Source organism: Scyliorhinus torazame, chromosome 2 (assembly GCF_047496885.1).
Source record: "Scyliorhinus torazame isolate Kashiwa2021f chromosome 2, sScyTor2.1, whole genome shotgun sequence".
Classification (NCBI taxonomy): domain Eukaryota; kingdom Metazoa; phylum Chordata; class Chondrichthyes; order Carcharhiniformes; family Scyliorhinidae; genus Scyliorhinus; species Scyliorhinus torazame.
The window spans coordinates 303,020,447-303,045,896 of record NC_092708.1 but is presented as its reverse complement, the minus strand read 5'-3'; the positions used below and the strand labels follow the sequence as shown (position 1 = coordinate 303,045,896).

Below are 25,450 nucleotides of genomic sequence, written 5' to 3'. Positions count from 1 at the left end.
ATCTTTCTGATACCGCCAAGTGGTTCAAGTCCAAGTAATGATTAATAATCCAACACACCGCTTAGTAAGAGTTAAATCAACGCTCATTTATTATATACAGCAATCAATACTTGTACATTAATTCTACCTCTAAGCTACTTCCTACAACTAACAGGCCAATACTTAACTTTGGAAATGGCCCACCAGGTCAGGGAAACGAATGGCCTTTCGAATGGGTTCTGAGCCTGCGGGATTCAAAAGCTGGTACAGGTCGATAGTCAGGAGTGTCTATCTGGTAGCGATCGTTGGAGTAAAACTTACGTTCTCTTGCAGAAGGGTCTCAAAGGGTGCGGAGAGGAGAAGAAGGGTCGATTTGAACTTGGCCCCTATTCTTATAGTCCCCAGGGGCTTCCCGCCTCTCAGGGCGGACCTTGTACCTGGTTCCAAGTGATTGGACTTAGTCCCAATCACTTGGTTCGATATTCTCCAATACTGGAGCGATTCCTTGATCGAGGGGTGGTCGTTTACCTCTCTTTGTGTCAGCTCCTGCTGGCGCCGAAAGGTCTGGGTCGGCTTTGTGTGTCTATTTTGTATCGATTGTTCCCGGGGATTGCTGCTTAGTATGCAGATGGCTGGGGTGTTATGTTGATGGCTGCAGGTATCGATTCTGTCTGGCTTCTCCAGAGGCGAATACACTGTTTTACCTGCAGCTGTCTGTTTGAGTCCTGTTGGCTGATTTTCCCATCAGCCTCTTCCGTTCGCCATTTTAAATCGGGGTTTGGCCATTCTAATCGGGAGTCAACCATTTTACATGGCTACAGTGTTTACACAGGTATTGGAAGGGACCTTCCTGTTGATACCCCTTTATTTTTGCTGTTATCATTTTGATCCATGGACATATATTTTTAAGTCGAGTACGTGAAATTAGGAACTTGAAAGTTGCAACATAGTACACTGTGCTAGCTTTGGACAGCAAAACTCAGACTTTTCAGCACCCAAGAGGTCGGTGAGATTGGGTTTGGTTGGTTGGCTGGTGGCCAATGAATTGATCATAAGGCCGTCTTCTGCCCGGTAACGGGCAGTGATTAGGTCATGCCTGAGTGGGATGATTTCCATAGAACCAGTCATAGAATCCCTACAGTGCAGAAGTAGACCCTTCGACTCATCGAGTCTACACCGATCCACTCCGCCCTATACCCGTAACCTCACCTTTTCATCCTTGGACACAAAAGTGCAAATTATCATGGCCAATTCACTTAATCCGCATATCTTTGTACTGTGGGAGGAAACCGGAGCACCGGGACGAAGCCCACACAGACATTGGGAGAACGTACAAACTCCACAGTCATTGCAGGCCGGAATTGAACCAGGGTCCCTGACGCTGTGAGGCAACAGTGCTAACCACTGTGCCACCATGCCGTTCAGAGATCTAAGGAAAACAGGATTGGAGACTTGGACACTGAGTCAAGGAGCTGTTATTTATTTATTTTTAATAAACATTTTATTGAGGTATTTTTGGTATAGAAACAAAAACAAAATAGACAAGATACATGAAACCATAAACATAGTGCAAAAACCATTTACCATTCGTTCAGGTCCCCCCCCCCCGCTGACGATTAATTTTCCGCAAGGAAGTCGACGAACGGTTGCCACCTCCAGCTGAACCCTAACAGTGAACCTCTCAAGGCGAACTTAATTTTCTCCATACAGAGAAAGCTAGCCATGTCCAAGAGCCAGGTCTCCGACTTCGGGGGCTTCGGGTCCCTCCATGCCAATAGTATCTGTCTTCGTGCTACCAGGGAAGCAAAGGCCAGAACATCTGCCTCTTTCTTCTCCTGGATTCCCGGATCTTCCAACACCCCAAAAATCGCCACCTCTGGACCCAGCGCCACCCTTGTTTTTAAAACCTTGGACATGACGTCCGCAAACCCCTGTCAAAATCCCCAAGTACGAAGTCTTACAACACCAGGTTAAAGTCCAACAGGTTTGTTTCGATGTCACTAGCTTTCGGAGCGCTGCTCCTTCACCTGAGGAAGGAGCAGCGCTCCGAAAGCTAGTGACATCGAAACAAACCTGTTGGACTTTAACCTGGTGTTGTAAGACTTCGTACTGTGCTCACCCCAGTCCAACGCCGGCATCTCCACATCAAAATCCCCTAAGCTTTGGACATGTCCAAAACATATGGACATGGTTCGCTGGTCCTCCCGTGCATTTTGTGCACCTGTCCTCCACCCCAAAGAATCTGCTCATCCGGGCCACTGTCATGTGAGCCCGGTGCACAACCTTAAATTGTATCAGGTTGAGCCTGGCACATGTTGCCGACGCGTTGACTCTACTCAACGTGTCTGCCCATAAACCATTCACTATATCAGCTCCCAGCTCCTCCTCCCACTTACGCTTCAGCTCCTCGGTCTGCGTCTCCTCCGACCCCATAAACTCCTTATAGATGTCCGAGGCGCTCCCCTCCCCTACCCACCCTCTGGAAATTACCTGTCCTGAATCACCCTCAGCGGTAGGAGCGGGAAGGTTGCCACCTGTTTACGAAGGAAGTCCCGCACCTGCAAGTATCTGAATTTGTTTCCCCTCGCCAGCCCAAACCTTTCCTCCAGCGCCCTCATACTCGGAAAGCTCCCCTCTATGAACACCTCCCCCATCCTCTCAATCCCCGCTCTCCGCTATACCCAGAACCCCCCCATCCATACTCCCCGGGGCAAACCGGTGATTATCACAAATTAGGGCCTAAACCGATGCTCCCACATGCCGCCTCCACTGGCCCCAAACTCTCTGGGCCGCCACCATCTCGGGGCTGGTGGAGTACCAGTGGCGCAGTTACCAACGCCCCCAGACTGGTGCCCTTACAAGAAGCCGCCTCCATTCGCACCCACGCCGACACCCCCCCCCCCCCCCCCCCCCCCCACCACCACCACCACCATCCAGTTCCTGATCATGGCTATGTTAGCCACCCAGTAATAATTGCTAAAATTTGGCAGCGCCAGCCCACCCTCTCCCCGGCTCCGCTTGAGCATTACCTTCCTTACCCGCGGGGTCTCGCCCGCCCAGACAAAGCCCGTGATCACCCTGTTGACCCACTTAAAAAAGGACCGCGGAATAAAAATGGGGAGACATTGAAATACAAATAGAAACCTCGGGAGGACCGTAATTTTAACCGTTTGTACCCTCCCGGCCAGCGACAACGGGAGTGCCTCCCATCTCCGGAAATCGTCCTTCATTTGGCCCACAAGCCGGGCCAGATTCAATTTATGCAGCTGGTCCCATTCCCGCGCCACTTGGATGCCCAGGTACCTAAAACTACCCCCTACTGACCCAAACGGCAGCTCCCCCAGTCGCCCCTCCTGTCCCCTCACCTGAACCACAAAGATCTCACTCTTATTGGGGCTGGTTTAGCACAGGGCTAAATCGCTGGCTTTGAAAGCAGACCAAGGCAGGTCAGCAGCACGGTTCAATTCCAGTACCAGCCTCCCCGAACAGGCGCTGGAATGTGGCGACTAGGGGCTTTTCACGGTAACTTCATTTGAAGCCTACTTGTGACAAGCGATTTTCATTTATTTTCATTATCCATGTTTAGCTTATACCCCGAAAACCGTCCGAATGCCCCTAGAATCTTCATGATTTCCTCCATCCCCTCTACTGGGTCCGAAACGTACAGAAGCAGATCATCCGCACAGAGCGAAACCCTGTGCTCCACTCCCCCTGGACCAGTCCCCTCCAGCCCCTTGAAGCTCTCAGAACGATTGCCAACGACTCTATAGCCAGCGCAAACAACAGTGGGGCGAGGGGACACCCCTGTCTCGTTCCCCCGGTGCAGTCTAAAGTAGCCTGAAGTTGACCTGTTCGTCCGCACACTTGCCACCGGAGCCTGATATAGTAACCTGGCCCAGTCAGTAAAGCCCCGCTCAAATTCGAACCATCCCAGTACCTCCCACAGATAGTCCTATTCTACCCGATCAAAAGCCTTTTCTGCATCCATTGCGATCACCACCTCACCTCCCTACCTTCTGGGGGCTTTATGATCACATTTAACAGCCTTCTTACGTTGGCCACCAACTGCCTACCCTTAACAAACCCCTTCTGGTCCTCCCCAATAATGTCCGGAAAACAATCCTCGATCCTGGAGGACAAGACTTTGGCTAGCAACTTGGCTTCCACGTTCAGCAGGGAGATCGGCCTGTAGGACCCACACAGCTCCGGGTTCTTGTCCCGCTTAAGAATCCGCGAAATCATTGCCAGCGAAATCATTGTCAGGGACAGCACCCCTCTTTCCCTTGCCTCATTGCATATCCTCAACAACATTGGCCCCAGCATCCCCGAGAACCTTTTATAGAACTCCACTGGGTACCCATCCGGACCCGGGGCCTTACCCGCCTGCATGGCCTTCAAGCCCTCCACTATCTCTTCCAGCCCGATTGGGGCCCCCAGCCCTTCTACCCGCTCTCCGTCCACCGTTGGGAAATTCAGCCCCTCCAAAAAGCGCCTCATCCCCTCCGGCCCCGTAGGGGGTTCCGACCTGTACAGCCTGCTGTAAAAATCTCTAAACGCCTTATTCACTCCTACCGAATCATCAACCAGGTTCCCCTCACCGCCCTTTACTTTCCCTATCTCCCTAGCTGCCTCCCTCTTCCTAAGCTGCTGTGCAAGCATTCTGCTGGCCTTTTCCCATGTTCATAACTCTCCCCCCCTCGCCTTTCTCATCTGCTCCATTGCCCTCCCTGTGGTCAGCAAGCTAAACTCTGCCTGCAGCCTCCGCCGTTCCCTCAGGAGCCCTGCCTCTGGGGTCTCCACATACTTCCTATCGACCTGTAATATCTCTTTTATCAGTCTGTCCTGTCAACCTTCTCCCTGTAGGCCCATATCGAGATCAGCTCCCCTCTGACCACCGCCTTCAGTGCTTCCCAAACCACAGTTGCCGAAGTTTCCCCCGTGTCATTGACCTGCAGGTAGTTCTGAATGCATTTCCTCAGCCGCTCGCACACCCCTTCATCCGCCAAAAGTCCCACATCTAATCTCCAGTGCAGGCGCTGATTACTGTCTTTACTCACCTGCAAGTCAACCCAGTGCGGTGCATGGTCTGAGATTGTGATCGCCAAATACCCCGTGTCCACTACCCCAGCCAGAAAGACCCTGCTCAAAATAAAGAAATCAATCCGGGAGTACACTTTATGCATGTGTGAGTAGAAGGAGAACTCCTTCGCCCTCGGCTGCCCAAACCTCCATGGATCCACTCCCCCCATCAGCTCCATGAACCCTCTTAGTTCCTTTGCCATTACTGGCACCCCGCCCGTTTTCGAGCTTGACTGGTCTAAGCCCGGGTCCATAACTGTATTGAAGTCCCCTCCCATGACCAACCTGTGCGAGTCCAGGTCCGGTATCCTCCCCAGCATCTTCTTTATAAACTCCACACCATCCCAATTTGGTGCATATACATTCACTAATACCACCTGCACCCCCTCCAGTTTCCCACTGACCATAATATACCGACCTCCCACGTCCGAGACTATTCTACCCGCCTCAAACACTACCCGCTTATTGATCAGGATCGTGACCCCTCTAGTCTTTGAATCTAGTCCCGAGTGAAACACCTGACTGACCCAGCCTTTCCTCAGTCTAACTTGGTCCGTTACTCTAAGGTGCGTCTCCTGCAACATCACTATGTCCGCCTTCAATCCCCTAAGATGCACGAACACACGTGCCCTTTTGACCGGCTCATTTAACCCTCGAACATTCCAGGTGATCAGCCGTGCTGGGTGGCTCATTGCCCCCCCTCCACCGATCAGTCATCCCCTTTTTTAGGCCCGCCACCAGCCCGTGCTCCGCACCTCCACCGGTCCATCCCCAGGCAACCCCTGCCCCCAACCTCCTCTCTGTCCCTCAGCCCAAGTCCCTCCCTCGCCAGCAGAACATTCACCCCCCCCCCCCCCCCCCCACCCCCAGCAACAACACCCTGTAACCCAATCCCTTTCCTAAACCAAATATATGCACCCCCCCCCCCACTGCGCTTCCGATAGCTAGCTCACCCAGCTAGCTTGGTGGCCCCCCCATCCCCGGTGCCAGATAGTCTCCCACCTATTGTCCTTCCCCCCCGCTCATGCAAACAAACTCCAACATCAAACAATCCCCACACAATTGCCCAACAGAAAAAAACAAGATCAAAACTAGCACAGCTCCATCCCCCAACAGTGCAAATGAAAACCTAAACTCGCCCAGCTCTACTGCTGGTTCCAAGCAAAACGAGAAACTTTTTACAAAAACAGAGAAACAAAACAGCGAAAACAGAAACACGAACGTTGCAGCCAAGTTCAAAAGTTCTCAGTCCTTCTTCAGCCCTTTCTTTCTTGCCAAGTGCAACGCGTCCTCGGGCGACTCAAAAGTAAAAGTGCTGACCCTCATGCGTGACCCAGAGACGGGCTGGGTATAACAGTCCAAACTTCACCTTTTTCTTGAAAAGGATCGCCCTGATCTGATTGAAGCCTGCTCTCCTGGCCACCTCCACGCTCAGGTCTTGGTAAGGAGCTGTTCTTTCATGCGCTCTTGTGTTTTCTCAAGAAAAACTGGATTGCTGCGGTATTTCTGATACTGCAGACGCCTGAATGAATCTACAGTGAAAACCATTACAGACTGGAAAGCAGAAATCTCGAATTCAAAGCCTAAAGTAAAGGAAGGTGTACTATAAGCAACCATCTGAAACAAAGACTCTTATCTTATTGTTGTACCCATGGGGACGGGCGTCTCCCAGAGGGCTCGTGGAGAACGAGCTCTCGTGTTGAGGGGCGGAGGCTCATCAGCAGGCTGGTTAATTCCATGAGATTAAAGCCGGCCCAGGGTGGTATCTCAGAATGGTCCCGGCTGGGACTTGGACTATTGCTTTGTCTATATTTATTCTAACTGAGAGTTGGAAATAAACTACTTTGACTCTGCTTTTCTGGGCTTGTCCTTGTCTACAATATTGGAGATGAGGATAACATGGAACTACTATTGGCACAGCTGGCATTTCAGAGTATGACAACCCTTCAACGTAAAGGAACAAGGATTGCACTATTTGCAAAACGCTGCTCTTTGGCAGACTCGACATATTTGATGCAGGTGTGAAAGACTGGAATCAGTATGTGGAGCATGTGCGCTATATTTTTTTAAAGCCAACGCAATTTACCCCCCCCCCCCCCCCAAGGGAGTGAGATCGCTGGAATCTCACCCTGTAGTCCAAACACCGTCGGACAGCAGTTCGTTAGGCTGCTGCTGATAGTGGTCCGGACCCCAACCCAAGTCTGCTGGGCCGGGATTGGCGACAGAGATTCCAGCTGGGTAGCAGCAGTTCTTCCGGATGGGCATTGTGGGACTCTATGATGTCCTGGGGAAGCACCCTGAGGTTTTTCAAGCGGGCCTGGGCAAAATAAAAGGGTCCGTGGCCAAGATCATGTTGATCATGGGTAAACCGCAATTCCATGTGGAGTTTGCACATTCTCCCCATGTTTGCATGGGTCTCGCCCCCACAACCCAAAGATGTGCAGGCTAGGTGGATTGGCCACGCTAAATTGCCCCTCAATTGGAAAAAGATTATTGGGTACTCTAAAGTAAAAACAAAAACACCTGACATTTCCATTGCGGTTCAGAGGGGAGTAGTGGCTAATTTGGCAAGAATATTTGACTCCTGAGGAATTGTAGACCATCAAGAAGACAAAGCCTTCAGTGGAAAAAAATGGCAAAACTGTTCATATTTATAATCAGTCAATAAAATGGTTGATCATTTTCATTACTGTTTTTTAGGAATTGCAACATTTCCAAACCTTTGTGCAAAATCGTCTGCCTTTTGATGTCGTAATTGATGGATTAAATGTTGCTAACATCACAGCTAGGGGTAATCAGTCCAGAATTGTGAGTATTCTATATTGAGAGAGATCAAGAAATTCCATTATGCTTTAACACCATTTTTGAGGAATTCGCAATGTCACAGAATTGTACAAAATGGGAAATGCCAATCTAAATAAATGGACCACAAAAGATGTCATGTGGTTTTAATTTTACATGACAATGTTGTAATACGTAAAGCTATAACCTTTTGAAATTTTGATTTGGTTTCAGAAGATGTGCAGATTTATAGGCCATTATTTTACCACATAATTATTTTACCTGTGATTGATGTTCGGTTGGTTGAATCTAACTTCCCTTTTTAAAAATAGATCAGCAAAATGCTTTCATTCAACAACTTAAACTCACTGGTAGCTATAGATATACATGAATAGATATCGTCATGTGTAAATTGGATTGGGCATGAGTAATTGTACACAAATGCTTTATTCTGATGGGGTGTCCTAGCGATGATGCTAACATCATCAAAATACTGCATTTGGCTTTCTTGCCATACATTTGAATGATGAGTCATCTCAAATGTCTCCTTGGTAACGCGCCACCCATTTCTTGTTTGTATAGATGTATAGAATAGACAGAAAACACAAGGATGATTCACTGTTTTAGCAAGAATTAGGAATCGTCATTTAGAAAATCCAGTAAGTTTGGACAAGGGAAGTGATGGGACTTTCACTTGAAATGAGGGCTCTTTGGGGTGTAGGTGGATATGCGGGGTTTGTGTGCTAAAAGGGGATTTCTGGGCTTTCCTAGGGCCGGGCAAGGGGGAAAGGGACCTGGGCGGGGGCCTCCACGCTGGCCAGTTTAAGCCGGCCAGTGAACTGGAGTGAGGTGAGGGGAGGGAGTGAGGTGGGGGGAGGGGCTGCGGCCATCGGAGCCTGGCAGAACAGGGTCCGAGTGGTCTAGCCGGGGTGGAAAGTTGGGGGGAAGGAACCGAGGTTGGGGGAGGAGTTTTACAAGAGGCAGTGGACTGGAGGAGTTGGAGACTGTGTGTGGGGTGGGGGGGGGGGGGGTTACAACTCTTGGGTATCATGTACGGTACTCTTTCAGAGATTGGAGGGCGTTGAGTGTAGGGGAGGGGGAGTGGACTCTATATGCCAATGGTGACCATGGGCGGTCCCGGACTCCTTTTTTTTGCTCTTTTGTTTTTTTTTTGTTGCCACCGTGGGAGTTTTTTTATTTATTGGATGTATATATTGACAGGTGGGCCGTTGTTTGGGTGGTGGGAGGATGGGATCGTTGGTATTGTTAAGGGGATTGATTATGTATTTGTTACTGTTTGTGGGTGGGGTGTACATTTTGAAGGATTATGTGAAAATGGAGAATAAAAACATTTATATAAAAAAAAAGAAAATCCAGTAAGAGAGCAATCTGAGAATGCAAGCACTTAATGCATGCCAGTATTCTGCTCAGTAAATCGATGTTTACGTACAGTTTAAAATAGCTTTTGTTTCAGCAAAGTATTATTGGTCAATCAATTTGACATAGTGTGCTACAGTGTTAAATAGTTTTGAGGACTCTTAACTTTTGCCTTCTTCAACTGCTTATTTTCACATTTGTACCTCCAGTCATGTTTCCACCCTATCACACTGAATTTGACTTCATCAAAGCCACAAATTGCATTCTTTGTGGATGTGAACCGGCTGCTCTCCTCCTTCTCAACTGTGAGTGGCTGGATTAATCTGATCCCAGGAGGATGGTGGGTTCATTTCCAGATCTTGGTGAGAAGGTGATGGTGATGACCACTGACCTCAGCATCTGGGAGGATTTGATGCCTGGCTCCAAGTGGGGAGGGAACCAATCTCCACGTCTGATCCCTGACCCTGGATGCTGAGATGGGGGTAGAAAGAAACATTGTCAGGACACTTGACCTTCTGCCCAAAGCTGCCCCCACCTCCCTTAAGCTGTTGTGTTTCCAGAAGTTTGGACAGTTAAACCTATAACTGGATTAAATCAGAGGCTGCCAGCCTCATTAAAAAATTTAAATGACCAACTCACTGGCTGGCAGTAAGTCGGATACCTGCTCCTCGTCTTGATCCAGTACAACCAGGAGTTGAAGGTTGATTGGGGTCGGGGTTGAATTTGAAGAACTTTAACCTCTGACATCCGCCCAATCCACACAATTTTTGGTATTTCAAATTCTTTTTTTTTTAAATAATATTTTATTGAAAATTTTTGGTCAACCAACACAGTACATTGTGCATCCTTTACACAACATTGTAACAATACAGATAATAATGACCTTTTTTAAATTTAAACAAAAACAACAACAAATAAATAAATATTAAATAACAAAAAAAAAAAAATATATAAAAACTAGCCCTAATTGGCAACTGCCTTGTCTCAGGCCACCCCCCCCCATCCCCCCCCATCCCTCCCCCCCCCCCCAAGTCCTGGGCCGCTGCTGCTGCCTTCTTTGTTCTCCCCTATCTATCTTTCCGCAAGATATTCGACGAACGGTTGCCACCGCCTAGTAAACCCTTGAGCCGACCCCCTTAGGACGAACTTAATCCGCTCTAACTTTATGAACCCCGCCATATCATTTATCCAGGTCTCCACCCCCGGGGGCTTGGCTTCTTTCCACATGCGCAATATTCTGCGCCTGGCTACTAGGGACGCAAAGGCCAAAACATCGGCCTCTTTCGCCTCCTGCACTCCCGGCTCTTGTGCAACCCCAAATATAGCCAACCCCCAGCTTGGTTCGACCCGGACTCCTACTACTTTCGAAAGCACCTTTGTCACCCCCATCCAAAACCCCTGTAGTGCCGGGCATGACCAAAACATATGGGTATGATTCGCTGGGCTTCTCGAGCACCTCGCACACCTATCCTCCACCCCAAAAAATTTACTGAGCCGTGTTCCAGTCATATGTGCCCTGTGTAATACCTTAAACTGAATCAGGCTTAGCCTGGCGCACGAGGACGACGAGTTTACCCTGTTTAGGGCATCTGCCCACATCCCCTCCTCAATCTCCTCCCCTAGCTCTTCTTCCCATTTCCCTTTTAGTTCATCCATCATAGTCTCCCCTTCGTCTCTCATTTCCCTATATATATCCGACACCTTACCGTCCCCCACCCATTTCTTTGAGATGACTCTGTCCTGCACCTCTTGTGTCGGGAGCTGCGGGAATTCCCTCACCTGCTGCCTCGCAAAAGCCCTCAATTGCATGTACCTGAATGCATTCCCTTGGGGCAACCCATATTTCTCGGTCAGCGCTCCCAGACTCGCAAACTTCCCATCCACAAATAGATCTTTCAATTGCGTTATACCTGCTCTTTGCCACATTCCATATCCCCCATCCATTCCCCCCGGGGCAAACCTATGGTTGTTTCTTATCGGGGACCCCCCCCAGTGCTCCGGTCTTTCCCCTATGTCGTCTCCACTGTCCCCAAATCTTCAGTGTAGCTACCACCACCGGACTCGTGGTATAGTTCCTTGGTGAGAACGGCAATGGGGCTGTCACCATAGCCTGCAGGCTGGTCCCCCTACAGGACGCCCTCTCTAATCTCTTCCACGCCGCTCCTTCCTCCTCTCCCATCCACTTACTCACCATTGAAATATTAGCGGCCCAATAATACTCACTTAGGCTCGGTAGTGCCAGCCCCCCCCTATCCCTACTACGCTGTAAGAATCCCTTCCTCACTCTCGGAGTCTTCCCGGCCCAAACAAAACCCATGATACTCTTTTCTATCCTTTTGAAAAAAGCCTTCGTGATCACCACCGGGAGACACTGAAACACAAAAATGAATCTCGGGAGGACCACCATCTTAACTGCCTGCACCCTCCCTGCCATTGACAATGCTACCATATCCCATCTCTTGAAATCGTCCTCCATCTGTTCCACCAACCGCGTCAAATTTAGCCTGTGCAATGTGCCCCAATTCTTAGCTATCTGGATCCCCAGGTAACGAAAGTCTCTTGTTACCTTCCTCAACGGTAGGTCTTCTATTTCTCTACTCTGCTCCCCTGGATGCACCACAAACAGCTCACTCTTTCCCATGTTCAATTTATACCCTGAAAAATCCCCAAACTCCCCAAGTATCCGCATTATTTCTGGCATCCCCTCCGCTGGATCCGCCACATATAGTAGCAGATCATCCGCATATAAAGATACCCGGTGTTCTTCTCCTCCCCTAAGTATTCCCCTCCATCCCTTGGAACCTCTCAGCGCTATCGCCAGGGGCTCAATCGCCAGTGCAAACAGTAATGGGGACAGAGGACATCCCTGCCTAGTCCCTCTATGGAGCCGAAAATATGCCGATCCCCGTCCATTCGTGACCACACTCGCCACTGGGGCCCTATACAACAGCTGCACCCATCTAACATACCCCTCTCCGAACCCAAATCTCCTCAACACCTCCCACAGATAATCCCACTCCACTCTATCAAATGCTTTCTCGGCATCCATCGCCACTACTATCTCCGTTTCACCCTCTGGTGGGGCCATCATCATTACCCCTAACAACCTCCGTATGTTCGTGTTCAGCTGTCTCCCCTTCACAAACCCAGTTTGGTCCTCATGAACCACCCCCGGGACACATTCCTCTATTCTCATTGCCATTACCTTGGCCAAGACCTTGGCATCTACATTGAGGAGGGAGATTGGTCTGTAGGACCCACATTGTAGCGGATCCTTTTCCTTCTTTAAAAGAAGCGATATCGTTGCTTCTGACATAGTCGGGGGCAGTTGTCCCCTTTCCTTTGCCTCGTTGAAGGTCCTCGTCAGTAGCGGGGCGAGCAAGTCCAAATATTTTTTGTAAAATTCAACTGGGAATCCGTCCGGTCCCGGGGCCTTTCCCGTCTGCATGTTCCTAATTCCTTTCACCACTTCTTCTACCGTGATCTGTGCTCCCAATCCCATCCTTTCCTGCTCTTCCACCGTGGGAATTTCCAGCCGATCCAAAAACTCCATCATTCTCTCCCTCCCATCCGGGGGTTGAGCTTCATACAATTTTTTATAAAATGTCTTAAACACTTCATTCACTCTCTCCGCTCCCCGCTCCGTCTCTCCATCTTCGTCTCTCACCCCCCCTATTTCCCTCGCTGCTCCCCTTTTCCTCAATTGGTGTGCCAGCAATCTGCTCGCCTTCTCTCCATATTCATACTGTACACCCTGCGCCTTCCTCCATTGTGCCTCTGCAGTGCCTGTGGTCAGCAAGTCAAATTCCACATGCAGCCTTTGCCTTTCCCTATACAGTCCCTCCTCCGGTGCTTCCGCATACTGTCTGTCCACCCTCAAAAGTTCTTGCAACAACCGCTCCCGTTCCTTACTCTCCTGCTTCCCTTTATGTGTCCTTATTGATATCAGCTCCCCCCTAACCACCGCCTTCAACGCCTCCCAGACCACTCCCACCTGAACCTCCCCATTGTCATTAAGTTCCAAGTACTTTTCAATGCATCCCCTCACCCTTAAGCACACCCCCTCATCCGCCATTAGTCCCATATCCATTCTCCAGGGTGGACGCCCTCTTGTTTCCTCCCCTATCTCCAAGTCTACCCAGTGTGGGGCATGATCCGAAATGCCTATAGCCGTATATTCCGTTCCCCTCACCCTCGGGATCAATGCCCTACCCAACACAAAAAAGTCTATGCGTGAATAGACTTTATGGACATAAGAGAAAAACGAGAACTCCTTACTCCTAGGTCTACTGAATCTCCACGGGTCCACCCCTCCCATCTGCTCCATAAAATCCTTAAGCACCTTGGCTGCTGCCGGCCTCCTACCAGTCCTGGACTTCGACCTATCCAGCCTTGGTTCCAACACCGTGTTGAAGTCTCCCCCCATTATCAGCTTTCCGGTCTCTAGGTCTGGGATGCGTCCTAGCATTCGCCTCATAAAATTGGCATCGTCCCAATTCGGGGCATACACGTTTACCAACACCACCATCTCTCCCTGTAATTTGCCACTCACCACCACGTATCTGCCCCCGTTATCCGCCACTATAGTCTTTGCCTCGAACATTACCCGCTTCCCCACTAATATAGCCACCCCCCCTGTTTTTCGCATCCAGCCCCGAATGGAATGCCCTACCCATCCTTTGCGCAGCCTAACCTGATCTATCAGTTTCAGGTGCGTTTCCTGTAACATGACCACATCTGCTTTAAGTTTCTTAAGGTGTGCGAGTACTCGTGCCCTCTTTATCGGCCCGTTAAGCCCCCTCACGTTCCACGTGATCAGCCGGGTTGGGGGGCTTCCCACCCCCCCCCCCCCCCCCCTTGCCGGTTAGCCATCATCTTTTTCCAGCTTCTCGCCCAGTTCCCACGCGGCTGTATTTCTCCCAGACGGTGCCCCCCCGCCCATCCTTTCCCGCACCCACTCCCCCCTTTCCCCAGCAGCAGCAACCCCGTAATTCCCCCCCTCCCCCCCCCCCCCCCCCGCTAGACCCCCCGCTAGCGTAATTACTCCCCCCATGTTGCTCCCAGAAGTCAGCAAACTCTGGCTGACCTCGGCTTCCCCCCGTGATCACGGCTCGCCCCGTGCGGCGCCCCCTCCTTCCTGCTTCTCTATTCCCGCCATAATTATCATAGCGCGGGAACCAAGCCCGCGCCTCTCCCTCGGCCCCGCCTCCCATGGCCAACGCCCCATCTCCTCTCCCTCCCCACCTCCCCCCATCACCACCTGTGGGAGAAAGAAAAGTTACCATACCGCAGGATTAATCATACAATCCCTCTTCGCCCCTCCCCCCCCACTCGTCCCACCACTTTGTCCAAACGTTCATTTTCGTAGTCCAATCATTCCAATTTTTCTTCTACAATAAAAGTCCACGCTTCATCCGCCGTCTCAAAGTAGTGGTGCCTCCCTTGATATGTGACCCACAGTCTTGCCGGTTGCAGCATTCCAAACTTTATCTTTTTTTTGTGAAGTACCGCTTTGGCCCGATTAAAGCTCGCCCTCCTTCTCGCCACCTCCGCACTCCAATCTTGATAGACGCGGATCACCGCGTTCTCCCATTTACTACACCGAGTTTTCTTCGCCCATCTAAGGACCATTTCTCTATCCTTAAAACGGAGAAATCTCACCACTGTGGCTCTGGGAGTTTCTCCTGCTCTCGGTCCCCGCACCATAACTCTGTATGCTCCCTCCACCTCCAACGGACCCGTCGGGGCCTCCACTCCCATTAACGAGTGCAGCATCGTGCTCACATATGCCCCGACGTCCGCCCCCCTCCACACCTTCAGGAAGGCCAAGAATCCTCAAGTTGTTCCTCCTTGCGTTATTTTCCAGTGCCTCCAACCTCTCCACAGATCGTTTCTGGTGTGCCTCCTGTATCTCCGACTTCACCACCAGGCCCTGCATGTCGTTTTCATTCTCTGCTGCTTTCGCCTTCACGACCCGAAGCTCCTGCTCCTGGGTCTTTTGTTCCTCTTTCAGCCCTTCAATCGCCTGTAATATCGGGGCCAACAACTCTTTCTTCATTTCCTTTTTTATCTCCTCCACGCAGCATTTCAAGAACTCTTGTTGTTCAGGGCCCCATATGAAACTGCCACCTTCCGACGCCATCTTGGTTTCTGCTTGCCTTCCTTGCCGTTGTTCCAAAGGATCCGCTGCAATCCGGCCACTTTCCTCTCCTTTTTCCATCCGTGTCCAGGGGGAACACCCTTCTGGTTTACCGCACGGTGTTTTCAGCCGTTAAAATTGCCGTTGGGGCTCCTATCAAGAGCCCAAAAGTCCGTTTCACAGGGAGCTGCCGAAACGTGCGACTCAGCTGGTCATCGCCGCACCCGGAAGTCTGGTATTTCAAATTCAGCCCAAAGTAACTATTTAATATTTCTATCACTTTCCTATGATTTTCTCTTGTGCATCCTTTAGTGCCCCCATTTCTAACTTGATCTTTTGTTATTTATGTGTCTGTAAAATAGTCATAGATGTTTACAGCATGGAAACAGGCCCTCCGGCCCAGCTTGTCTATGCCGCCCAATTTTTATCACTAAGCTAGGCCCACTTGCCCGCATTTGGCCCATATCCCTCTATACCTACCCTGCTATGTAACTGTCTAACTGTTTTTTAAAGGAAAAAATTGTATCTGCCTCTACCACTGCCTCTGGCAGCTCTTTCCAGGTGCTCACCACCCTCTGTGAAAACATTTCCCCTCTGGTCTCTTTGTATTTTCCCCCTCTCACCTTAAACCTATGCCCTCTAGTTCTAGACTCCTCTACCTTTGGGAAAAGATGTTGACTATCTACCTTATCTGTGCTTCTCATTAAGTTATAGACCTCTATGTGTCCCGGGGGTGGTGCACGAAGATCAGACAGGGTTCGTAAAAGGGAGACAACTGAATGTTAACGTGCGACGACTATTAGGGGTGATAATGATGCCCCCAGTGGAGGGGGAGGCAGAGATAGTGGCGGCAATGGACGCAGAGAAGGCATTTGATAGGGTGGAGTGGGAGTATTTATGGGAAGTGTTAAGGAGGTTTGGGTTTGGGAACGGGTTTATTAGCTGGGTTAGACTTCTTTATGGGGCTCCAACGGCAAGCGTAGTTACAGGTCGACATAGATCGGAGTATTTCCGACTATATAGGGGAACAAGACAGGGATGCCCGCTGTCTCCATTGTTGTTCGCGTTGGCAATTGAACCTCTGGCCATGGCGTTGAGAGACTCCAGGAAATGGAGAGGGGTGATTAGAGGGGGAGAAGAACACCGAGTCTCGTTATATGCGGATGACCTATTGTTATACGTGTCGGACCCAGCGGGGGGAATGATAGAGGTTATGCGAATTTTGAGGGGGTTCGGGGATTTCTCGGGGTATAGGCTAAACATGGGAAAGAGTGAATTATTTGTGATACATCCAGGGGACCAGAGTAGAGAGATAGAAGGCTTGCCTCTAAGGAAAGTGGAAAGAAACTTCCAATACCTGGGGATTCAGATCGCTAGGAGCTGGGGAACCTTGCACAGACTTAATCTGACACGGTTGGTAGAACAAATGGAGGAGGACTTCAAGAGGTGGGACATGCAGCCTCTATCGCTGGCGGGCAGGGTGCAAGCAATTAAGATGATGGTCCTCCCGAGGTTCTTATTTGTATTTCAATGTCTCCCTATACTAATCACTAAGACCTTTTTTAATAAAATAGACAGGAGCATCACGAGCTTCGTGTGGGCAGGGAAAGTTCCGAGAGTAAGGAGGGGGTTCCTTCAGCGTAGTAGGGACAGAGGAGGATTGGCACTACCGAACTTGGGCGATTACTATTGGGCCGCCAATGTGGCAATGATACGTAAATGGATGATGGAGGGTGAGGGAGCGGCGTGGGAAAGACTGGAGAGAAAGTCCTGTAAAGGGACGAGTTTAGAGGCGCTGGTGACGGCGCCGCTACCGATCTCACCTAAAATGTTTACCACGAACCCGGTGGTGGCGGCAACATTGAATATCTGGGGACAGTGGAGGCGACAGAGAGGGGTGCGGGGAGCCCTGGTGGGGTCCCCAATCAGGAACAACCATAGGTTCGCCCCAGGAAGAATGGATGGAGGATTTCAGAGCTGGTTCCAGTTGGGAATTAGGAGGGTGGGAGATTTATTTATAGATGGGACTTTTGCGAGCTTGGGAGCATTGGAGGAAAAGTATAAGTTGCCCTGGGGAAATTTCTTGAGATATATGCAGGTGAGGGCATTTACTAGACAACAGGTGAGGGAATTTCCATTGCTCCCGACACAGGGGATACAGGACAGGGTGCTTTCAGGGGTGTGGGTCGGAGAGGGCAAGGTGTCAGAGATTTACCGAGAGATGAGGGTAAATTCCTCTTCCTCATGCGCCAGGCTTAGCCTGATTCAATTTAAGGTGCTACATAGAGCACACATAACGGGAGCAAGATTGAGCAGGTTCTTTGGAGTGGAGGACAAATGTGGGAGGTGTGGCGGGAGCCCGGCAAACCACGCACATATGTTTTGGGCATGCCCGGCACTGGAAGGGTATTGGAAGGGAGTGACGGGAGTGATTTCGCGGGTGGTGAAGGCCCGGGTCAAACCAGGCTGGGGGTTAGCTCTATTTGGAGTTGCGGAAGAGCCGGGAGTGCAGGAGGCGAAAGAGGCCGACGTTGTGGCCTTTGCGTCCCTAGTAGCCCGGCGCAGGATCCTACTCATGTGGAAGGAGGCGAAACCCCCCGGACTGGAGGCCTGGGTAAATGATATGGCGGGGTTCATTAAACTGGAACAGATAAAGTTTGCCCTGAGAGGATCGGCTCAAGGGTTCACCAGGCAGTGGCAGCCATTTCTCGACTACCTAGGGGAACGTTAGAGGGAAGACAGATGACCAGCAGCAGCAACCCAGGGGGAGGGGGGGGGGGGGGGGGGGGGGGGGGGGGGGGGGTTTAGTTTAGGTCAAAGATAAAGGGGTTTTGTTACTTGTGTATTGTTTAAAATTTCTGTATTGTTATTGTTGCGTTTGCTTTGTAAGAGGGGAAAAATTGTGTTTGGGAAAAAATTTTCAATAAAACATTTATAAAAAAAAAAAAAGTTATAGACCTCTATAAGATCACCCGGTAGCATAGTGGTTAGCACAGTTGTCTCACAGCTCCAGGGTCCCAGGTTCGATTCCAGGCTTGAGTCACTGTCTGTGCAGAGTCAGCACGTTCTCCCAGTGTCTGCGTGGGTTTCCTCCGGGTGCTCCGGTTTCCTCCCACAGTCCAAAAGTGTGTAGGTTAGGTGGATTGGCCATGCTAAATTGCCCTCCGTGTCCAAAAAGGTTGAGTGGGGTTACGGGGATAGGGTGGAGGTGTGGGCTTGGGTAGGGTGCTCTTTTCAAGGGCTGGGGCAGACTTGGTGGGCTGAATGGCCTCCTTATGCACTGTAAATTCTATGACTCTGCTCCAGGCAAAAAAGTCCCAGACTCTCCTAATAACTCAGACCATCAAGTCCTGGTAACATCCTCATAAATCTGTTCTGCACTCTTTCTAGTTTAACAATATCCTTCCTATAATAGGGTGACCAGAACTGAACACAGTATTCCATGTGTGGTCTTACCAATGTCTTGTACAACTTCAACAAGATGTCCCAACTCCTGTATTCAATATTCTGACCAATAAAACCTAGCATGCTGAATGCCTTCTTCACCACCCTGTCCACCTGCGACTCCACCTTCAAGGAGCTATGAACCTGTACCCCTAGATATCTTTGTTCTGTAACTCTCCCCAACTCCCTACCATTAACTGAATAGGTCCTGCCCTGATTTGATCTACCAAAATGCATCACCTCACATTTATCCGAATTAAACTCTGCCATTCATCAACCTACTGGCCCAATTGGTCAAGGTCCTGATGCAATCTTGTATAACCTTCTTCACTATCCACTGTGCCACCAATCTTGGTGTTATCTGCAAACTTACGAACCATGCCTCCTACATTCTCATCCAAATCACTCATATATATCACAAATAACAGTGAACCCAGCACCGGTCCCTGAGGCACACCGCTGGTCACAAGCCTCCAGTTTGAAAAACAACCTTCCACAACCATCTTTTGACTTCGGTCGCCAAGCCAATTTTGTATCGAATTGGCTACCTCACCCTGGATTCCCTGGAATACTTTATTATCTCTTGTTATATTTCTTGATAATTTAATTTTTGTAGTTCCTTTTAGCTTTCCTAACCTATTCATACACTCTTTTCTCATCCTGCCCTTTATTGTCTATGTACTTAGTATGTTGCCGTGTTCTTTAGTTTCATTGTACAGACCCTCTTTTCCAACTTCCTCACTGCAATACTGCACCTCCCCTCGAGCAAACTTCCTTTATGTATGGAGATAATTTACAGAACAGACAGAAAATTGGTCAGCCTATGACACCTTCAATCAAAAACCAAAATGACTCCAATTACTTCAGCCATTAAGTTCCAGGTTCCAGTATGGAAAATGTGGACTATTCCATATCTTGGGAGCCTCCCCGTCATGAAAACAGACACAAATGCCAACACCACCCCCCCCCCCCCCATCCCCCTGCGACGAACAGCTCCTCAAACACGGTCACAAACATCCCCCACCTTTTCTCAAACTCCCCTGCTGAGCCCATTAACCCATACTTTATCTTCTCTAACCGCAGAAAGTCATACAGGTCGCCCTACCATGCTGCTACCCCGGTGGCGATGCCGACCGCCACTCCAGCAAAATTCGTCGCCGTGCAATCAGAGAGGCGAAGGCCAAGACATCGGCCTTCCTCCTCTCCATGAGCTCTGGCTTCTCTGAAACCCCAAATATCGCCACCAAAGGGTCCGGGTCCACTCCCTCCTCCACTATCCTGGCTAAGACAGCGAACACTCACGCCCAGAATCTTCCCAATTTTTCACAACCCCAAAACATGCGCACCTGATTCGCTGGGCCCCAACCACACCTCTCGCACTCATCTGCTACCCCTGAAAGAACCCACTCATTCTCGCCCGAGTCATGTGCACCCTGTGCACCACCTTAAACTGTATCAGGCTCATCCTTGCACAAGAAGAGGTCCCGTTTACCCTTCGCAGTGCCTCACTCCATACTCCCCAATTGATCTCCATTCCCAACTCCGCTTCCCATTTCTCTTGATCTTCACCACCTGCTCGCCTCCCTGCTCCCCCAGCCACTTGTGTATATCCCCATTCTTCCCTCCCCTTCCACATCCGTAAGCAGCAGTCGCTCCAGCAGGGTAGGGAACCCCTTCCAGACCTTTCATGCAAAGTCCGTAAACTGTAGATACCTGAACTCACTCCCCCTCGGCAGCTCTACCCTCTCCCTTAGTTCCTCCAGACTGGCGAACCCTTCCTCCAAATACAAATCCCTCACCTTGACCAGCCCAAATTCCCTCCACCTCCTGTATACACTATCCATCCCCCCCCGGCTCAAACCCATGATTCTTGCACAGCGGCGTTAGCACCGACATCCCTTCCTAAAATGCCTCCTCAGCTGATTCCATATCTTCACCATGGACTGCACCACTGGGCTCCCTGAATACCTACTCTGAGCCATTGGCAATGTTGCCGTCACCATAGCCCTCAAACTAGACCCCTTACAAGATTCCTCCACCATCCTAACCCATTCTACCCCTTCTCCTTCCCACCACCGCCGCACCTTGTCCACATTCGCCGCCCAATAATAATGAAGCAAGTCTGGCAACGCCAACCCCCCCTGCTGCTTCTGCCTCTGTAGCAGGGTCCTCCCCACCCTTGGCACCTTCCCCGCCCATACAAAGTCAGAGATGATTGTGTCCACTTACCGAACAAAGGCCTTTGGTATAAAGATCGGGAGAGCCTGAAAGATAAACAAGAACTCGGCAGAATATTCATTTTCACCACTTTGACCCTCCCCGCCAACGTTAAGTGCAGTGTATCCCACCTCTTAAGATCCTCCCTGGCCTCCTCCACCAGCTTCGTTAAGTTCCACTTATGGAGCCCCGTCCATTCCCTCGCTACCTGAATCCCCAAGTATCTAAACCTATCCCTCGCTACCGTAAATGGCATCCCCCCCTAAATTAGCCCGCTGTGCCAGCTCATTCACCGGGAATAACTTGCTTTTCCCTACATTCAGCTTGTATCCCGAGAACCCTCCAAACCTCCCCAACAGGCCCATAATCCTTCCTATACTCTCCAACGGATCCAAAACATACAGCAAGACATCATCGGCATAGAGCGACACCCGATGCTCCCTCTGTCCCCTCATTATCCCCTGCCACTCTGCCGACCCCCTGAGAGCCATCGCCAATGGCTCTATGGCCAGTGCAAACAGCAGCGGCGACAGCGGGCACCCCTGCCTCATACCCCTGTGTAAGTCAAAGCTTCAAGAGCTCATATCATTCCTCCTCACCCTCGCTCTTGACACCACATAGAGCAACCGCACCCATGCCACAAATCTCGGCCCAAACCCAAACCTTCCCAAAACTTCGAACACCCGATCAAATGCTTTCTCAGCGTCCATGGACACCACCACCTCCGGTACCAGAGCTCCCGACGGATTCATAATTGCATTCAACAGCCGTCTTATATTACTCGCGAGCGGCCTGCCCTTCACGAAGCCTGTTTGATCTTCTGCAACCACCCCCGGGACACAATCCTCCATCCTCCCCGCCAACAACTTAGCCAATACTTTCACATCCGTGTTCAATAGTGATATGGGTCTATACGACCCACATACCACCGGATCCTTCCCTTTTTTGGGGATTAGTGTGACTACTGCCTGCTTCATCGTCTCCGGCAACTCCCCCTTCTCCAGTGCTTCATTAAACACCCCCAACAGATGTGGTGCCAGGTCCGCCGCAAATTCCTTATAAAATCCTGCCGGGTACCCATCCGGCCCAGGGGCCTTCCCCGACTTCATACCCCTGATACTATCCAGCACCTCCCTCAGCCCCAGGGGCTTTCCAATGCCTGCCTCTTTGCTTCCTCCACCTGGGTAAATTCCAGCTCGTCCAGAATCCACCCCATGTCTCCCTCCTCTCCTCCTGGGTCTGCCTCATTAAGTCCCTGGTAATACTCTCTAAATGCCTCATTTATCTTCCCTGGCTCTGACACCACAGCCCCAGCCCCAGTCCCAGTCCAGATCTTCAATATTTCTCTGGACGCAGCCTGCCTCCGCAGCTGGTGCGCCAGCATGCGGCTCGCCTTCTCGCCATACTCATATTGCACCCCTCTTGCCCTATGCAATCGCCCTACCGCCCTACCTGTTGTCAGCCTGTCAAATTGCCCCTGCAACATTTTCCTCCGCCAATCCCTCCACGGTGGGCACCCTCGAATATTCCCTGTCCACCTCCCCTATCTCGCTCACTAGACGGTCATGTTCCGCCCTCCTTTCCTTATTCGCACGAACCGTAAATGAGATAATTTCTTCCCGGACCACTGCCTTCAGTGCTTCCCAAAAAATGGAGTTTGCATAGTGAATATACACTACAACCCCTTCCAGGTCTAAATGGGTTCTAACCGGATCTCTATATAACTGAAATATAACATAGGAACATGAGTGGACCACTAGTCCCTTGAAACTGTTCTGCCATTCATTTTTTTTTTTAAATTTAGAATACCAAATTCATTTTTTCCAATTAAGGGACAATTTAGTGTGACCAATTCACCTACCTTGCACATCTTTTGGGTTGTGGGGGCGAAACCCACGCAAACACGGGGAGTATGTGCAAACTCCACACGGACAATGACCCAGAGCCGGGATCGAATCTGGGACCTCGGCACCGTGAGGCAGCAGCACTAACCTCTGTGCCACCATGCTGCCCCTTCTTCTGCCATTCATTAAGATCAAGTCTGATTTGAAATTTAACCCCATATACTTTCCTTTGCCCCAAATCGCTTCATAGCTTTGGTTCACAAGAATCTATCAATCTCTGATTTAAAATGAATAGTTCATCTCTTTTCAATTGTCATAGGGGTGGCACAGTGGAACATGGCACGGTGGTTAGCACTGCTGCCTCAGCTCTAGGGACCCGTGTTCAATTCCAGCCTCGGGTGACTGTCTGTGTGGAGTTTGCACTTTCTCCACGTGGCTGCGTTGGTTTCCTACGGGTGTTCCGGTTCCCTCCCACAGTCCAAAGATGTGCAAGTTAAGTGGATTGGCCACCCTAAATTGCCCCTTAGTGTCCAAAGGTAAGGTGGGATTACTGGGTTACTGGGATAGAGCGCAGGTGTGGGCTTAGGTAGAGTGAGTGCTCTTTCAAGGGCCGGTGTAGATTCAATGGGCCAAATGGCCTCCTACACTGTTAATTCTATGATTCGCAAAGAGAGTTCCAAACTTCTACCACTCCTTTGTATTCCAGATCCATGAGATATAGGTCAATACTCTTGTTCCGCTTTTTATTCTTATTATAGGCATGTTAGATTTGGAAAAGTAGACGAGGATCAAATGTGGTAGATTCTGCACGTAGGCTTTTAATGAGGATCCACATGAAGGTGGCTGGAAGATAAAAGTCTGACTCATACTTCCCTTGAGAAGTCAGTCTGACAGACACGAGAGCGCATGTTATATATCTTTTTTTTTTGAAAAAAAATATTTTATTGAGGCATTTATATATATTTACACATCAAACACAACCATAAAACAAAGCAAGCCAACAGGGCTGCAAATAATCAAACCAACTAAATACCTAACGCCCCCCCCCCCCCCCATCTGTTCTCAAAGACAAACCCCTCCACAGACCGTCTCAAGGCGAACTTTATCTTCTCCAGCCGAAGAATCTCTGCCAGGTCACTAACCCACACCCCTGGTTTCGGCGACCCTGAGTCCCGCCATTCCAATAAGATCTGTCTCCGGGCTACCAGGGAGGCAAAGGCGAAGACATCGGCCTCTCTCGTCCCGGGTCTTCTGACACTCCAAAGATCGCCTCTTACGCACTCAAGACCACCTTTACCTTCAAGACCTTCGACATAACGTCGGCAAACCCCTGCCAGAATCCCCCAAGCTTCAGACAGGCTCAAAACATATGGACATGATTCGCGGGCCCACCCGCACAGGGTTATAACCCTTTTGAGACAAACTTTAACACTCCTCTTAACTCCTCCCACCCTCTTATATCCTGGCCTTTTCCAAACAAAGAATGTTTATTCATGACCTTCAAAAGATTTCCTACCCTACCCCACATGTTCGAGGAGTCTCTAGTGACCTTTAGAATGCTTCTAGACCTCTGCTAGGCAATGACTCCTTCTTCCTGTAAGGCTATCCCCAATAATGGCTAAATAGCAGCAGGGTTTGAATTCCGACAGAAACAAAGACCTAGTTTCCCTTATCAACTGTCTGGCCATGAGGCCCTAACTAACTTCTTACTGCTGAATCATTTTACTTTTAATACAAAGCATAATCTGGTCACCCCTCCTAATTCACAGAATATTTTCATAATGCTTAATCTAGAAATATTATAAAATCAATTGTGCTTTAGGTTATACCCAGTTGGCGCCAGGTCCCTGAGGGAGACTGTGTCTTGGCAGCCGTCGGGATACGCTACGTTGGCGTACTGCGGGTTCGCGTGGAGTAGCTGTACCCTCTCAACCAACGGGTCCGCCTTGTGGAGCCGCACATGCTTGCGGAGGAGAACGGGTCCTGGAGGTGCCAGCCGTGTTAGAAGCGAAACCCCGGAGGTTGACTTCCTGGGGAAGGCAAAGAGACGTTCATGGGGAGTTTCATTAGTCGCAGTGCACAGGAGCAATCAAATGGAGTGGAGGGCATCAGGGAGGACCTCCTGCCAGCGGGAGGCTGGGAGATTTCTGGACCGTAGGGCCAGCTGGACGGCCTTCCAGACCGTCCCATTCTCCCACTCCATCTGCCCGTTTCCCCTGGGGTTGTAGCTGGTCGTCCTGCTCGAGGCAATGCCCCAGTTGAGCAGGTACTGGCGCAGCTCATCGCTCATAAATGAGGATCCCCGGTCGCTGTGGTCGGGGAAATCGAACAGAGCGAAGATGGTGTTGAGGGCGAAGATGGCGAAGGAGAATCTGGAATATTCGTCGACCACATTAAGAAAGTACGTGTTGCGGATGGTGGAGGGGAGGGGCCCTTTGAAGTCCACACTGAGGCGTTCCAAGGGGCGAGAGGCCTTCAGGCACGCACGGTCTGGCCGGTAGAAGTGCGGTTTACACTCCGCGCAGACCTGGCAGTCTCTGGTGATAGCTCTGACTTCCTCGATGGAGTAGGGCAGACTGCGGGCCTTTAT

At 50.2% G+C, this 25,450-nt stretch overlaps 1 protein-coding gene across 1 annotated transcript in view; it reads left to right on the top strand.

The window, feature by feature from the left end:
- The first annotated feature begins 6,957 nt into the window (after positions 1-6,957).
- LOC140407314 (mitochondrial ribonuclease P catalytic subunit-like) overlaps positions 6,958-25,450 on the top strand; it is a 117,930-nt gene continuing 99,437 nt past the window's right edge. Inside the window, exons 1-2 of the mRNA XM_072494904.1 lie at positions 6,958-7,077; positions 7,759-7,866. Of these exons, the coding sequence (XP_072351005.1) occupies positions 6,958-7,077; positions 7,759-7,866 (228 nt within the window). The remainder of the gene's footprint in view (positions 7,078-7,758; positions 7,867-25,450) is intronic.